Source organism: Staurois parvus, unplaced genomic scaffold (assembly GCF_062004578.1).
Source record: "Staurois parvus isolate SC_StPar_1 unplaced genomic scaffold, SC_StPar_1.0 ptg002922l, whole genome shotgun sequence".
Classification (NCBI taxonomy): domain Eukaryota; kingdom Metazoa; phylum Chordata; class Amphibia; order Anura; family Ranidae; genus Staurois; species Staurois parvus.
In genome coordinates this window covers 72,332-89,396 of record NW_028320718.1, presented here as the reverse complement: position 1 = coordinate 89,396, position 17,065 = coordinate 72,332, and the positions used below count along the sequence as shown (strand labels likewise).

Genomic DNA, 17,065 nt, shown 5'->3' with positions numbered 1-17,065 from the left:
GATGGGAAAAGTCATGGAAATGGATCTTCTCCACCTTCCGAAATATATTATTTATGTGAAGGCTTCGAGTACGTGTAATTGTAAAGCACGCGACGCCAGATGGCACGCCGCGCAGATCTGCAGATGTCCTCCTTTCTCTATGTACAGGAGTATTACAGGCAGCAGGGTCACCAAGAATGCTTTTGTATGAAGCTAACCATAGACAGGATGGTGGTGGAAAGATGAGACAGATGCTAAGTAACATTGTTTATAAACCTTGTTCAGAATGGAGACGGGGATGCAGAGTAACATTGTTTATAAACATCGATCCGACGGAAGATAGAGATACAATGTAACATTCTTTATAAACATCGATCCGACGGAAGATAGAGATACAAAGTAACATTGTTTATAAACATCGATCAGACAAGAGATAGAGATACAAAGTAAGATTGTTTATAAACATTGTTTGGAGGGGAGATAGAGAGATGCAAAGTAACATTGTTTATAAACATTGATCATATGAGAGATGGAGAGATACAAAGTAGCATTGTTTATAAACATCAATCAGACGGAAGATAGAGATACAAAGTAACATTGTTTATAAACATTGATCATATGAGAGAGAGAGAGAGATACAAAGTAACATTGTATATAAACATCAATCAGATGGGAGATGGAGAGATACAAAGTAACATTGTTTATAAACATCGATCAGACGGGAGATAGATACAAAGTAATATAAACATCGATCAGAAGGGAGATAGAGATACAAAGTAACATTGTTTATAAACATTGTTCAGAGGGAAGATAGAGAGATACAAAGTAACATTGTTTATAAACATCGATCAGATGGGAGATGGAGAGATACAAAGTAATATAAACATCGCTCAGAGAGGGGATAGAGAGATACAAAGTAACATTGTATCTCTCCATCTCCCGTCTGATCGATGTTTATAAACAATGTTACTTTGTATCTCTCTCTCCCCCCTCTGAGCGGTGTTTATATTACTTTGTATCTCTCTATCTCCCGTCTGGTCAATGTTTATAAACAAAGTAACATTGTTTATAAACATTGATCAGACGGGAGATAGAGAGATACAAAGTAATATAAAGATCGATCAGACGGGAGATGGAGAGATACAAATTAACATGGTTTATAAACATCGATCAGACGGGAGATAGAGAGATACAAAGTAATATAAAGATCGATCAGATGGGAGATCTGCAGTCCTCCTCCCCGCTCTACATACAGGAGTGTTACAGGCAGCAGGGTCACCAAGAATGCTTTTGTATGAAGCTAACCATAGACAGGATGGTGGTGGAAAGATGAGACAGATGCTAAGTAACATTGTTTATAAACATTGTTCAGAATGGAGACGGGGATGCAGAGTAACATTGTTTATAAACATCGATCAGACGGGAGATAGAGATACAAAGTAACATTGTTTATAAACATCGATCCGACGGGAGATAGAGATACAAAGTAACATTGTTTATAAACATTGTTCAGAGGGGAGATAGAGAGATACAGTGTAACACTGAAGATATGAGGGCTGATGATTTTTATTATTGCTTTTTTCCAACTGTAACTATTTAAACAAATGCCCTAAAGAAGCTCAAAAACCTTTTTTGGAAAGGAGCATTTGTAGCACATTTTGTTATGTGACCGTAAAACGCGCGGTAAAATGCACGTCTGCTACCCGTGCTTGGGGTGTCATTAGCAATTATTAGCGCCACAAGTACAATGCCCGATTACAGTGCATTCCCTAAGTGTGCACCAAAACGCACATTTTTGTGTGTTTTGTTGCACATTTCGGAAACGCGCAGGTGTGAATGCAGTCTCAGACTGGAAACGTGGCAAAACATGCAATACGTTTTTGGGTGCCACTCATTCATTATGTCGCCTCGAACGCGGTGCAATATGGTCGCATGACAGAATCACGTGACAATCGACAAACATGTTGCAAAGCTCGTGGCCCATAAGAAGCTTCTGCTCCTTTTTTGGGTGACGAGCAATATGCGATGTGTTTTGCCACAATCACGGCAAAATTGCACCATTTAAGAAATGAATAGCACCCAAATATGCATTGTGTGTTTTTCCACGATTGCAGTGCGATTTGGAATCGCCAGGATTGTGCCTGCAATGTCAAATCGCAGTGTGAGTGAGGCCTCTGTGAACTGACCCTGTGGAGAGCAATTCAGATTTCTCACACTTTCTCGCTCTGTCCAAAATGTGTTTTTTTTTTTTTTGTTTTTTATATTTGTTTTTTTTTGTTTTTCTTTTTGTGGTTGTTTGTTTTGTTTAGTTTTTTTTCTTGTTTGTTTTTGTGTTTGTTTTTTTTTGTGGTTGTTTGTTTTCTTTAGTTTCTTGTTTGTTTTTGGTTTTTGTGGGGCTTTTTTTGTTTGTTTTTTTTGTGGTTGTTTGTTTTGTTTAGTTTTTCTTGTTTGTTTTTGGTTTTTGTTTGTTTTTTTTGTGGTTGTTTGTTTTGTTTAGTTTTTCTTGTTTGTTTTTGGTTTTTGTTTGTTTTTTTTTGTGGTTGTTTTGTTTAGTTTTTTTCTTGTTTGTTTTTGGTTTTTGTGGTTTTGTTGTTTTTTTTTGATGGGGGGGGGGGTTTGTGGTTGTTTGTTTTGTTTTTTTCATGTCTGTTTTTGGTTCTTGTGTTTGTTTTTTTTTTGTTTGTATTTTTTGTGGTTGTTTGCTTTGTTGTTTTGTTTTTTAGTTTTTTTTTCTTGTTTGTTTTTTTGTGGTTGTTTGTTTTGTTTAGTTTTTTTTTTCTTGTTTGTTTTTGTTTTTTTTTGTTGGATGTTGTTTTTGTTTTTGTTTTTTTGTGGTTGTTTGTTTTTTTTTTGGGGGGGGGGGGGTTCTTGTTTGTTATTGGTTTGTTAGTTTTTTTGTTTGTTTTGTTGTGTTTTTTTTGTTTGTCCCATCAAAGTATTAGTACCTCTGTACAGGAAGAATTCATGATTTTTTTTTTTTCTTTTCTGTTTTAATGTAGCTGGAGACTGAAGAAGAGAAGAAACGGTTTGAAGAGGGAAAAGGCCGTTATCTGCAAACCAAAGCCAAGAGACAAATGCAGAGCCAGTCCCTGACCCAACAATAATGATGTAGGATGGAGCCTGCGAACACAGAGATAAGGCCTTCCACCCAACGCCGGGCCAAACCCTCCGCTAACAATAGGGTTACGTTGATGTATTCTATCATTTATGCCGTTGTTTGTGCACCGATTCGGAACGTATCTATCAATGGGAACGCATCGTGTGTGTGAAGAGCACTTGTAGAAATTAGACAACACGCAGTAGGTAGCGGTAATCAGTATTCGGATCATGAGACCGTCGTGACCCATCTTGGGCGCCGTCATACGCGTGTCTCCACCTAGTCCACCTTCCTTCCACAGCTCCAATGGAAACATCCGGGGAGAAGAAATGTATAACGAAAATGTTTGTGAATGGATTTGGGGGACAGGAGATTGGGGAAATAATAGAACTTCAGAAGCCGGGTCTGTTCTGTGACTCTCCGGTTTCATGCGGTCTGCTATGCTGTGTGCAAAGAATATTCGTTTTTTCTCTGTGCTTTCCCAGCAGCAATCCACCAATCGGCTCTCTGGCCCTAAACTTGGTGGGTTGTACCCAGAATGCTGCACAGAATGCAACCCCAACATTTATTTCTGCATGTGCACCTTGTGAACCTAATGGCCGTATGATGTGTATATCTCTTCTTTTCAAATTAGCACTTTCTTTTCCAGGGTGACAATGTTCACCCACTGCCTTAAAATGCTGCCGTGTCCGTTGTCATCCCGCTGTTTTGCTGGCAGCAGGTGCATGGGGATGGGGGAAGGAGGAGTAACCTCCAGAACCAGCAAGTGACGTCACCAAACCAGACATCACTGACGAAGGCGGTTGTCCCAAACCACCGCCAATGGAGGGAGGAAAGAAGGAGTAACCTCCAGAACCAGCAAGTGACGTCACCAAACCTGACATCACTGATGAAGGTGGTTGTCACCTACCGCACATGGAGGGAGGAGTAAAATCCAGAACCAGTTTGTGATGTCACCAAACTTGACATCACTGACGAAGGCGGTTGTCCCATACCACCGCCAATGGAGGGAGGAAAGAAGGAGTAAACTCCAGAACCAGCAAGTGACGTCACCAAACCTGACATCACTGACGAAGGTGGTTGTCCCCTACCAACGCGCATGGAGGAAAGAAGGAGTAAACTTCAGAACCAGAGAGTGACATCACCAAACCTGACATCACTGATGAAGGTGGTTGTCCCCTACCACCGTTCAGGGAGGGAGGAAAGAAGGAGTAAACTCCAGAACCAGTGAGTGACGTCACCAAACCTGACATCACTGATGACAGTGGTTGTCACCTACCACTGCTCATGGAGGGAGAAAAGGAGTAAACGCCAGAACCAGTGAGTGACGTCACCAAACCTGATATCACTGATGAAGGTGGTTGTCCCCTACCACCATGCATGGAGGGAGGAAAGAAGGAGTAAACTCCAGAACCAGAGAGTGACATCACTGATGAAGGTGGTTGTCACCTACCACCATGCATGGAGGGAGGGAGGAAGGAAAGGGTCAACTCCAGAACCAGTGAGTGACATCACCAAACCTGACATCACTGATGAAGGCGGTTGTCACCTACCACCGCAAATAGAGGGAGGCAAAAAGGAGCAATATAAGAAATGGCCCGATCTATAACTGGCCTTAACACCACAAAGAGCAAAATTGAAGGGCGACGCATTTCAACCAATAAAAGAGAAAAATTCCCAGCTCAACTTACCAACCAGGGAGAGAGAGAGGAGGGTTTGAGAGGAATGGGGTGAGAGGGGGGTCTCCCCTATCCCCACATATTACACCAGGAGACACCCCCACCCCCCAAAAAGTATATTGTAATCTATATAATTATGTCAGCAGGGTTAACACCATCAGCTGTGGTGAAGGCGTCAGTGTCCAGTCTTGCCACCTAATATTATGGACTCTCACCTTCCCACAGCCCTCCGGTCCCATCACCAGCTGTGTAGCGAGGCACAGTCACATCCCGGGACTCCGACACCCTCTGCACCATAAGTCAGCTACTTCCGGGATCAGAGGCTGCCGTCTCCTGCTTTGCTCCCTCACTGTCATCGAATAGTCAGTCTGCCCCTGGTGTCACCCCTCTAGCGGGTGTCACTCAGGTGTGGTCCAGACCTCCATAGTGACGCCACTGATCCAGTTCCATATTATGGATGAATGCCCCTTGGTCTGTCCCTCAGTAATTTTCATCCAGTTCCGTGATATGGATGAATGCACCTTGGTCTCTCCCTCAGTAATTGATCATCCACTTCCATGACATGGATGAATGCACCTTGGTCTCTCCCTCAGTAACTGATAATCCGGTTCCGTGATACTGATGAATGCACCTTGGTCTCTCCCACGGTAATTGATCATCCGGTTCTTTGATACGGATGAACGCACCTTGGTCTGTCCCTCAGTAATTAATAATCTGGTTCCATGATACAGATGAATGCGCCTTGGTCTCTCCCTCGGTAATTAATAATCCGGTTCCATGATACGGATGAATGCGCCTTGGTCTCTCCGTCAGTATTTGATCATCCGGTTCCTTGTTATGGATGAATGCACCTTGTTCTCTCCCTCAGTAATTGATCATCCGGTTCCATGATACAGATGAATGTACCTTGGTCTCTCCCTCAGTAATTGATCATCCGGTCCTTTGATACGGATGAACGCACCTTGGTCTCTCCCTCAGTAATTAATAATCCGGTTCCATGATACGGATGAATGCTCCTTGGTCTCTCCCTCGGTAATTGATAATCCGGTTCCATGATATGGAGGAATGCACCTTGGTCTCTCCCTCAGTAATTAATAATCTGGTTCCATGATACAGATGAATGCACCTTGGTCTCTCCCTCAGTAATTGATCATCTGGTTCCATGATACAGATGAATGTACCTTGGTCTCTCCCTCAGTAATTGATCATCTGGTTCCATGATACAGATGAATGCACCTTGGTCTCTCCCTCAGTAATTGATCATCTGGTTCCATGATACAGATGAATGTACCTTGGTCTCTCCCTCGGTAATTGATAATCCGGTTCCATGATATGGAGGAATGCACCTTGGTCTCTCCCTCAGTAATTGATCATCTGGTTCCATGATACAGATGAATGCGCCTTGGTCTCTCCCTCAGTAATTAAGTTCTAAGAATGCTTCCAGCATTTCAGCCAAGTCAATGCAAACCTTGCGGACGACACAAGCCATTGCAGCATCTATAACGACGAGCTACACCTGGTCTCTTTAATCGTTTAGTTGGGTGGGATTAACCTATTCATATTCACAGCACATAGAATTCAGTATTCGCACGTACAGTGCTTGTCACTTATTTCAAGTCAGAGTGATTCAGATCTGCCTGTGTATCCTAGGCTTTGCTTGTTCAGCATTCTATCAATATACAGCAATATGGCGATGTTCCCTTTGCCTAAAGTGAAACCGTTACATTTCAGAGAAAATGTAAAAAAAAAGATAAAAATAGTTGTGTATTTATTTTAAAGTTGGCCATCAGAAACCCAAGTCTCTGTATGGGGCAACCTGGGCGAACCACACGATTATTATCCGGTGGGGTAGATCTTTATAGCGCTGTTGGGAAATGTAATGGAGATTGTACAATTGGGTTGTAACCTGTATGGGGCCAGCTACAGATCTTACATGTTTCATTTCTGTATTATGTAACAGAAAGATCTATCCATGGTTTTAACTGGACAGGAATCCGCTACTGGATGTATAGATCTGTATCATTTATGTATCTGTGTTTTCTGCCATTCTTCTGCAGATGACTCAATAGAAGTGGGGTCTACTGGCTTTGGGCAATTCGGGTTTCCCCTTTCTACATGGTACCAGGGTTGTCAATGGTTCCCTTTACTTCAGAGGCATAATTAGAACCCTCAGGGCCCCGGTGCAAGAAACCATGAAGGGACCCCCTTATCCCCCCAACTGAGGCCCTTTCCTCTGAGCCCAGGGCCTTTCCCACTGTACTCAGGGCCCTGGTGCAAGAAACCGTTTTCTCAAGAAAAGGTGCAGGATTTTTGTAACTAGTCCGATATGATTTTAAATGTAGACCACGGACTCTAAATGATTTATAAAGGACGACTATATTTGTAGTGAAGGGCCAGTTACTAGGAGTGCTGGGACTGCATGCAAGACGAGGCAAAAAGCCTGGTTCCCGGTCAGGTCACACCGCCTAGTTATGGTGGTTCCTGAAAACAAAAAGTACAGGCGTACCTCAGTTTACAAATTTAATGCGTTCTCCGGGACGTTTCGTATTGCGAAAAATTCATAAACCGAAACGAGGTTTCCCATAGGTATGCATTGAAATACAATTAATCCATTCCATAGGTCAAAAAAAAAGTCTTATTTGTTCAAAACGCTTTATAAAGTGCACTTTAAAGGAATAAATACTGTAAAGGGACATGATTAAAAAAAAATTCCTAAATGCATTGAAAACCAATTAATCCATTCCATAGGTCAAAAAAAAAGTTAAAAAAAGTCTTATTTGTTCAAATGCTTTATAAACTGCACTTTAAAGGCATAAATACTGTACAGGGACATGATTAAAAAGAAATTCCTAAATGCATTGAAAACCAATTAATCTGTTCCGGAGGTCAGAAAAAAACTTTAAAAAAAAAAAAGTCTGATCTGTTCAAAACTCTTTATAAAGTGCACTTTAAAAGGCATAAATACTGAACGGACATGATTAAAAAAAAAAAAAAAAATCTGTAAATGCATTGAAAACCAATTAATCTGTTCCGGAGGTCAGAAAAAACTTTATAAAGAGTTGTGAACAGATAAAACGTTTTTTTTTTTAAGCTTTTTTTCTGACCTACGGAACAGATTATTTGGTTTTCAATGCATTTACTGATTTTTTTTTTTTTTTTTTAAATCATGTCCTTGTACAGTATTTATGCCTTTAAAGTGCACTTTATAAAGAGTTTTGAACAGAGACTTTTTTTTTTTTTTTTTAAAGTGCACTTTAGAGGCATAAATACTGTACAGGGACATGAATAAAAATGAATTTGTAAATGCATTGAAAACCAATTAATCCATTCCGGAGGTCAGAAAAAAAGTAAGAAAAAAGTCTTTTTTCAAAACTTTTTATAAAGTGCACTTTAAAGGCATAAATACTGTACAGGGACATGAATAAAAATGAATTCGTAAATGCATTGAAAACCAATTAATCTGTTCTGGAGGTCAGAAAAAAAAGTAAAAAAAGTCTTATTTGTTCAAAACGTTTTATAAAGTGCACATTAAAGGCATAAATACTGTACAGGGACATGATTAAAAAAAATTTGTAAATGCATTACAAACCAACTAATCTGTTCCAGAGGTCAGAAAAAACTTTAAAAAAAAAAAGTATTTGTTCAAAATACTTTGTAAAGTGCACTTTAAAGGCACAAATACTGTACAGGGACATGATTAAAAATTAATTCATAAATGCATTGAAAACCAATTAATCCGTTCTAGAGGTCAGAAAAAAAGTAAAAACAAAGTCTTATTTGTTCAAATTTCTTCATAAAGTGCACATTAAAGGCATAAATACTGTACAGGGACATGATTAAAAAAAAATGCATTGAAAAGCAATTAATCCATTCCGGAGGTCAGAAAAAAGTAAAAAAAAAAAGTCTTATCTGTTTAAAACTCTTTATAAAGTGCACTTTAAAGGCATGGGGCCGGTGCTATAAACTTCCCAGGCGCAATGCATTCTGGGAAAACTTACTTCATATTGCAAAAAAAAAGCTGTAAATTGAGGCATTATTTTCAATGGATTTTCATTCATTTCATTCAGTCATTCGTAAACCGAGGTGCGCCTGTATTGCACTTTTTTTCAGCGCAGTGTGGTGTGCTGCAATCCAACGTATCACACAACACTGCGGCCAGTAGCAGTTCATGAAATGTCACATGGGTACTTTTCCTCCCCTCTTGCTGCCCGCGGAATGCATATGTATGGCGGCAAAGAGGGTGGGCTTTACCACCCGCATTCCATACATAGGTTTCCATGGGTGGCCAAAGTTTTTGTGGTTAGTGCATGCTCACCATGCACTCCCAGCACAGGATCTGGAGGCTGGGTGGGAAGGAGTTAATAACACAACCACCCAGGGCTGCTGTTAATCACAGAGCACTATACAGACTACCTGACAGGGCCCCTCCCCTCCAAATATATCAACTGCCCTTTTGGGGAGGCTTTGGTGAAAATATCAGGGGTCTAAGACACCTGATGTCTCACATTTGAAGCAGGGAAAGGGACAGAGGACATAGGTTCTGTAGCCTCAGCTGCAATGGACAGTGAATGAACAGGAAGCGCTCTGAGGCTTCTTGTTCATTCACAAATCGAAGAATAGGTAATGCAGTTTACTATGCTTTGGTGATGAATGGACACAGGAGCAATCAGGACTGATCACTTACTGAATTCATTCAGGAAAGGAAGGGGATGGTAAATATGGCATGTTTACCACCCCCCTGCTCCCGCAGCAGCTTGTAGGAGAGGAGGAAAGCCGACAGCACTGTGGGGGAGGGGGGCTAACCAACAGCAGGTGGAAGGAGGGGCGCAGATCCTAGACCTGATCTTCCTGCAAGAAATAGAAGGAGAAGCCGACAGCCAGCCCTCCTTTTCATCAGGGGCCCGGGCCCCCTTTTTGAACTGATGGGGCCTGGGCCCAGTACAGGAGGGCTGACTGTACTGCCTTATCAATGGCCCTGTACCCACCCCCCTGAGTGGCAGTTACCTACCTTCTTAATTCCCCTGCCCAGACCCACACAGAATGACGTCTTAACCGCGTCCACCTACTACGCATGCGCACTGCCTGTCCCATTCATTTCTATGGCCGGAGTGAATGGATGAGGACCGCCAAGAGTACTGCGTAGCCATAGGCATGAATGGACCTGGCAGCTCGCATGTGCAGTAGAAGTTGCACTGGAATGCATCAACGCATGGATCGTGCATTGCTGCACCTTGCAGTAACGTGCCGCAACGCTCAGATGTAAATCGGTCCTCAAAAGCGAACAAATGAAAGCTTGTCGTAGACCATGCTGCCCGAATTAGGTCGTCGTTTTCTCTGGTCTCCTTTTGGACGGACGCCTCCGTATTCATAGGGCGCCGTTTTTTGGGGGGCGGTGAACCCCAAGACGCAGTATTTTCATTGGCTTTGCTAAGCTGCTATGTACTAGAGGCTTCAGTGTGTTTGTGATCAGAGTTGACATTATTTTCCTACTGAATGTACAAAGATCTGAGACCAAATATGTAAGAATTGGAGCGTTCGTTTCGCTATGTTGTCGGCCGTTTGTTGTGAAAGACGACTATTTTCAATGCTTGCTATTTCTAATAAAAGAGAAGTCTATGGGAAACGTCTTGTGTGGTTTGTCATTGAACCCCTCAATTGAATGACAATTGCGCCGTCATGCAACACTACACACACTAAATTTTTATCATTTTTTTTTTGAGACAAGCAGAGCTTTCTTTTGGTGGTATTTAATCACCACTGGGGGGGGGGGTATTTTTTTGCTACACAAACAAAAAAAAAGACCAACATTTTGGAAAAAAAAAGTTTCTTAGTTTCTGTTATAAAGTTTTGTAAATAAGTGAGTTTTCTCCTTCACTGATGAGCTGCATTGATGAGGAGTCACTGATGAGCACTGATAGGCTGCACTGATGAGGAGTCACTGATAGGCTGCACTGATGAGGAGTCACTGATAGGCTGCACTGATGAGGAGTCACTTATGGGCATCGATAGGCTGCACTGATGAGGAATCACTGATGGGCACTGATAGGCTGCACTGATGGGCACTGATTCAACTTATGGGCACTGATTCAACTGATGGGTGGTACTGATTCAGCTGATGGGCACTGATTCAACTGATGGCCATTGATAGGTGGCACTGATTGGCATTGTTAGGCGGCACTGATGGGTGGTACTGATTAAGCTGATGGTCAATGATTCAACTGATGGACACTGATTCAACTGATGGGAACTGATAGGTGGCACTGATTGGCATTAGGCGGCACTGATGGGTGGTCCTGATTCAGCTGATGGGCACTGATTCAACTGATGGTCCTGATTCAGCTGATGGGCACTGATTCAAATGATGGCACTGATTGCCAGCACATATGGGCACAGATGAGCACTATTGGCTGCACTGATGGGGCTACACTGATTGGACACAGCTGGTCACATGGTAAAGGCAGCTGTGATTGGCCTGTTCCTTAGTCATGTGATCAGGAACTGGTTAATAACCCCATTGGGGGGGGGGCTTACTAAAAGTTGAGCACTCAGAATCTGGTGCAGCTCTGCATGGCAGCCAATCAGCTTATAACTTCATCTTGCTCGTTTAAGCTTTGACAAAACCTGGAAGCTGATTGGCTCCCATGCACAGCTGCACCAGATTCACTCTCTCCAGTTTTGGTGAATCTCCCCCCTCCCCCCCCCCACGTGATTATTAAAGATGAATTCTGCCTAAACGGCTAAATGCGCAGACAGGTGTCCTCTGCCAAATATCCCTTGTTGTGTGAAAGCGAAAATCTCCCAATCAACATGAACAGTTCTCCGTCTCTAATAGTCACTGGAAGCCAACAGAACTGGCCTCCAATCATGTGACCGCTGTGACGGCCAATCACAGTGGTCACATGATCGATCGGTCCTTCTGGGGTAAGCGGTTAAGATCTGCAGCCCAGCTGTCCAACCCCCCAGTATGGTATAGGAGTCGTGTCACATCTTCATGTTGGTTCCACAGCGGATGAATACAATGCAACGCCTTGCAGAAGCTGCAAGCAGTGAAATGCGTTGAGCTGTGTCCATCCACTGTGGAACCAACATGAAGATGTGAAACGCGTTGAGCTGTGTCCATCCACTGTGGAACCAACATGAAGATGTGAAACGCGTTGAGCTGTGTCCATCCACTGTGGAACCAACATGAAGATGTGAAGCGCGTTGAGCTGTGTCCATCCACTGTGGAACCAACATGAAGATGTGAAACGCGTTGAGCTGGGTCCATCCACTGTGGAACCAAATACCTAATACTCATCTAAGCCCCCTCTCGATCCAGCGATGCACACTGGATTGTCGGCTATCCCATGACTTATTCTCCTCATTGGCTGAGACAACAGTGGGAACCATTGGCTCCCACTGCTGTTAATCACAGCCAGTGAGCCAATACGAAGAGAGAGGGGGCAGGGCCAAGCCACAGCTCCATGTGTGAATGGATACATGGAGCAACAGCGGTGGAGTGCACATGCTCGGGTGCCCCCGTAGCAAGCTGCTTGCTTTAGGGGCACCCGATAGGAGGGAGGGGCCAGGAGAACCTGCGGGGGACCCAAGAAGAGGATGATCCGAGCTTCTCTATGCAGAGCCATTACACACAATAGGTAAGTATACAAGGTTTGGGGTTTTTTTCCTGTTTGGGTTTTTTCTCTGTTTGGCTTTTTTTCTGTTTGTTAGTTTTTTTCTGTTTGTTTGGTTTTTCTTTCTGTCTGTTTGGTTTTTTTCCTGTTTGTTTTTTTTCTGTTTGTTTGTTTTTGTTTTTTACATTAAGCCTTTAGAATCACTTTAAATATATGACGGTCTTCTATTACTGAATATCAGTTTTTATGAATAAATAAGCCATGAGAGGCTTTTTGTATTTCTATTTTTAAAAAAAATGTATTTCTATTAAAACATTTTTTTAAATTTTTGTATTTCTATTCAAATTTTTTTTCTTTTGTATCTCTATTCAAAATTTGTATTCATAAACGTATACATACGGAGGTGGTAGCTCAAAAATCCGAACCCTTCTACCTCTAGGCTTTCTATAAAAAAAAAAAAAGGATCATCACGCTGCTGAAGTTCTTGTCATCTCCGTTCCACCCCCCACCTCCCCCTTTGCCCCCCCTTCGCCCCCAGTGCCTGCAACCATGTCACACCGACAGTGCTGGGCAAGGTAAAAGAACAATGCAGGACGTCTCAGTCTGGCATCCCTGCGCCTACAATAAGGTGTTTGATGAGAACGGAAAGGTTTTATTCCGCAATGCCATTAGCATGTTGATGAGGGGGGACCAGGGAAAGCAAAAAAATAATAATAAGCCGATTAAACTTCGGAGTTAATGCTATTAGTGGTTTAATATACAGTTGTTGCTTTTTAATTAATTCATAACTTGACTAAAACAGGATTTTTAAATATGTTCCTGGAGTTCTGCCAATGAAGGAAAAGTCAGCATCTCCTGAAATGTGCGATTATACTTTGTACATCGTGTGGTACGGAGATCGGTTTGGATCATTTCAAGCAGGGAGTCTCCAGACTTTCCAAACAAAAGGGCCAGTTTACTGTCCTGCAGACTGTAGAGGGTCCAGACTGCGGCTAGTGGGAGTAAATCACAAACCCACCTTTGCTATTAGGGGGAGGAATAGTCCCCCATCATTGGTGTCAGTGGAAGGAATAGTACCCCGGCGTTGGTGTCACTAGAAGGAATAGTACCTTATTGTTGGTGTCAGTGCAGGAAATATTGCCCATTGTTGCTGTCAGTAGGAGGAATAGTGCCCCATCATTGATGTCAGTGGAAGAAATAGTGCCCCTTTGGTGTAAGTGGGAGGAATAGTACCCTATTGTCGGTGTCGGTCTGGGAATTATTGCCCAATTGTTGTGAGTCAGCAAGATGAATAGTGCCCCATTGCTGGTGTCAGTGGGAGGAATAGTGTCCCATCATTGGTGTCAGTGGGAGGAATAGTGCCCCATCATTGGTGTCAGTGGGAGGAATAGTGTCCCATCATTGGTGTCAGTGGCAGGAATGGTGCCCCATTATTGGTGTCAGTGGAAGGAATTATTCCCCATAGTTAGTGTCAGTTGGAGGAATAGTGCCCATCATTGGTGTCAGTAGAAGGAATACCACCCCATTGTTGGTGTTAGCAGTAGGAATAGTGCCCCATCATTGGTATCAGCGGGAGGAATAGTGCCCCATCATTGGTGTCAGTGGGAGGAATAGTGTCCCATCATTGGAGTCAGCAGTAGGAATAGTGCCCCATCATTGGTGTCAGCGGGAGGAATAGTGCCCCATCATTGGTGTCAGCAGGAGGAATGGCGCCCCATTGTTGGTGTCAGCAGGAGGAATGGCGCCCCATCGTTGGTGTCAGCAGGAGGAATGGCGCCCCAACGTTGGTGTCAGCAGGAGGAATGGCGCCCCATCGTTGGTGTCAATAGAAGGAATGGCGCCCCATCATTGGTGTCAGCGGGAGGAATGGCGCCCCATCATTGGTGTCAGCGGGAGGAATAGCGCCCCATCATTAATGTCAGCGGGAGGAATAGCGCCCCATCATTGGTGTCAGCAGGAGGAATAGCGCCCCATCATTGGTGTCAGCAAGAGGAATAGCGCCCCATCATTGGTGTCAGCAAGAGGAATAGTGCCCCAAGCGCTAAATAAAGGCAGTCAAAGGGCTGCATCTGACCCCCAGATTGCAGTTTGGAGAACACGGATTTATAGTGTACGGTTGAGCCTGCACTTCCTGTCCTGCTGACATTTTAGGGGACAGTACAGATGGGCATTATCTTACACAAAGTACCTGCCAGCGCATGAGTACCTCCAAGCCATCCCCCCCCCCCTCCAAGTCTTGCGACCCCCTCCGCTCCTCCTTCTAGCCACCTTCCCCCACTCTGAGATGTTCACTGTGCCACCCGCTGGGAGCCACACAGCTACAAACGTCTCCTGGCCAAGCTGTGCTGCAATGCCATCTCCATCCAATCCCTCTGAAAGGCCGTCTACCATTGAGACTTTTGACGTAGTGGAGAAGACCTCAGAAGAGGAGTCCACGTGATGGAACAGCATTACAGGAAACCTGCAATAAAAACACAATTAAGCTTCGTCTAAGAGCAGGAACCACAAGGGACCGGTTATCACCTTTGTTAGCTACAAAAAAACGAAGCCACGTATATGTTGTTAAGCTCCCAGCCATCCAATGGCAGCAATAGTGTTCTAATTGGCCATGGAGGTACTTTCAATGGATGGGTGGAAGAGTAGATGAGCGGAGCTTAGCTCTGCGGTCAGATATGGAGAACCTTCTAGTATTCTCAACAACCGTCTGCCCACTGCTGTACATTCTTCTAGCAAACAGAGATTCTTGGTTCTCACACATTGCAATCCATGTTCAAGCTGGCCAAGCATGTGAATGTAATGTGCCAGTATTCGGTATCTGCCATGACTGCACAGTACCCTGATATAAGGCAGGTCCTGAGAAATACTGACCATGGGACAAGGGAACCATAAGGCAGGGGTGATCTAAGAGCAGGAACCACAAGGGACCGGTTATCACCTTTGTTAGCTACAAAAAACGAAGCCACGTATTTGTTGTTAAGCTCCCAGCCATCCAATGGCAGCAATAATGTTCTAATTGGCCATGGAGGTACTTTCAATGGATGGGTGGAAGAGTAGATGAGCGGAGCTTAGCTCTGTGGTCATATATGGAGAGCCTTCTAGTATTCTCAATGACCGTCTGCCCAGTGCTGTACATCCTTCTAGCAAACAGAGATTCTTGGTTCTCACATATTGCAATCCATGTTCAAGCTGGCCAATCATGTGAATGTAATGTGCCGGTATTTCTGCCATGACTGAACAGTACCCTGATATAAGGCAGGTCCTGAGAAATGCTTCCCATGGGACAAGGAAACCTTAAGGCAGGGGTGGCAAACTCCAAATCATTGTGGGTATGGTTGCCCTTAAAAGGTCGGTTGTATCTATAAGATGTCCAGAGCACCCTCACTACATCAGAAGTCAAGAGCCCCCTAACCTCCCTTACATCACAGTGCACCGTGCTTACCTTGTACTGCAGCCAGGAAGAAGCTGAGAAGTAGAAAGTGCAGGGTCTGGAGGAGGACTGGAATATGCTGGATGCTGAGAAAAGGGGAGGAGGAGATGAGAAGGTGCAGCAGCTGCACAGAGAGGTGTAGGCAAAGTTCTGTCTTCCTCTCTGCTGCTGCCTGCTGAGATGGGGGTAAAAATATATAAGGCTCTCTGTGGCTGCACAGAGAAGCGCAGGATCTGGCAGAGGAGTTTGATCCTCTTCTCTGCAGCTCAATGCTGAGACCAGGTGAGGTGGAGAAGAGGGGGTGCTGCGGCTGCACAGAGAGGAGCAGGATCTGTAGTGGCAATTCTTTCCTCCTCTCTGCTGCTGCCTGTTGAGATGGGGGGTAAAAAGAGACAAGGCTCTCTGTAGCTGGATGAAGAAGTGCAGGATCTGACAGAGGAGTTCTCTCCTCATCTCTGCAGCTCAATGCTGAGACCAGGGGAGACGGAGATGAGGGGGTGCTGTAGCTGCACAGAGAGGGGCAGGCTCTGTAGTGGCAATTCTGTCCTCCTCTCTGCTGCTGACTGCTGAAATGGAGGGGGGAGACCCAAGACAAGCCTCTCTGTGGCTGCATAGAGAAGTGCAGGATCTGGCAGAGGAGTTCGATCCTCATCTCTCCAGCTCAATGCTAAGACCAGGGGAGGCAGAGATGAGGTGCTGCTGTAGCTGCACAGAGAGGGGCAGGCTCTGTAGTGTCAATTCTGTCCTCTCTGCTGCTGACTGCTGTATGGAGAAGTGCAGGATCTGGCAGAGGAGTTTGATCCTCATCTCTGCAGCTCAATGCTGAGACCAGGGGAGGCAGAGATGAGGGGGTGCTGCGGCTGCACAGAGAGGGGCAGGCTCTGTAGTGAGAATTCTGTCCTCCTCTCTGCTGCCGCCCTCCTGAGATGTGGGAGGAACAGAGATAAGCCTCTCCATGGCTACAAGGGAAAGTGCAGGATCTGGCAGAGGAGTCCTGTCCTCCTCACTACAGCTGACTGCTGAGACTAGGTAAAGGCGTAGACAAGGGGGGGTGCTGCAGCTACAGGAGAGGTACGGGGGCCACATGAAATGACCTGGAGGGCTGGATACGGGCTGCGGGTTTTCTGTTTGACACATGTGCCATAAGGCCTCTGGGGTTAGACATACTTCTCTAGTGTGGGGAACTGAGGGACCCAGTGCCTTCTAATCCAATCAGTCCTGAGGTCCACCGAGGAGGAAATAAACAGAGCAATATTTGTTGATTTCATTG

At 44.4% G+C, this 17,065-nt stretch overlaps 1 protein-coding gene across 1 annotated transcript in view; it reads left to right on the top strand.

Moving 5' to 3' along the window:
• Window positions 1-7,389, top strand: part of LOC149428919 (cytosolic acyl coenzyme A thioester hydrolase-like) — a 158,759-nt gene extending 151,370 nt beyond the window's left edge. The window contains exon 7 of the mRNA XM_089666943.1: window positions 2,979-7,389. Coding sequence (XP_089523069.1) covers window positions 2,979-3,083 — 105 coding nt within the window. The 3' untranslated portion in view covers window positions 3,084-7,389. The remainder of the gene's footprint in view (window positions 1-2,978) is intronic.
• Window positions 7,390-17,065: the final 9,676 nt, after the last annotated feature.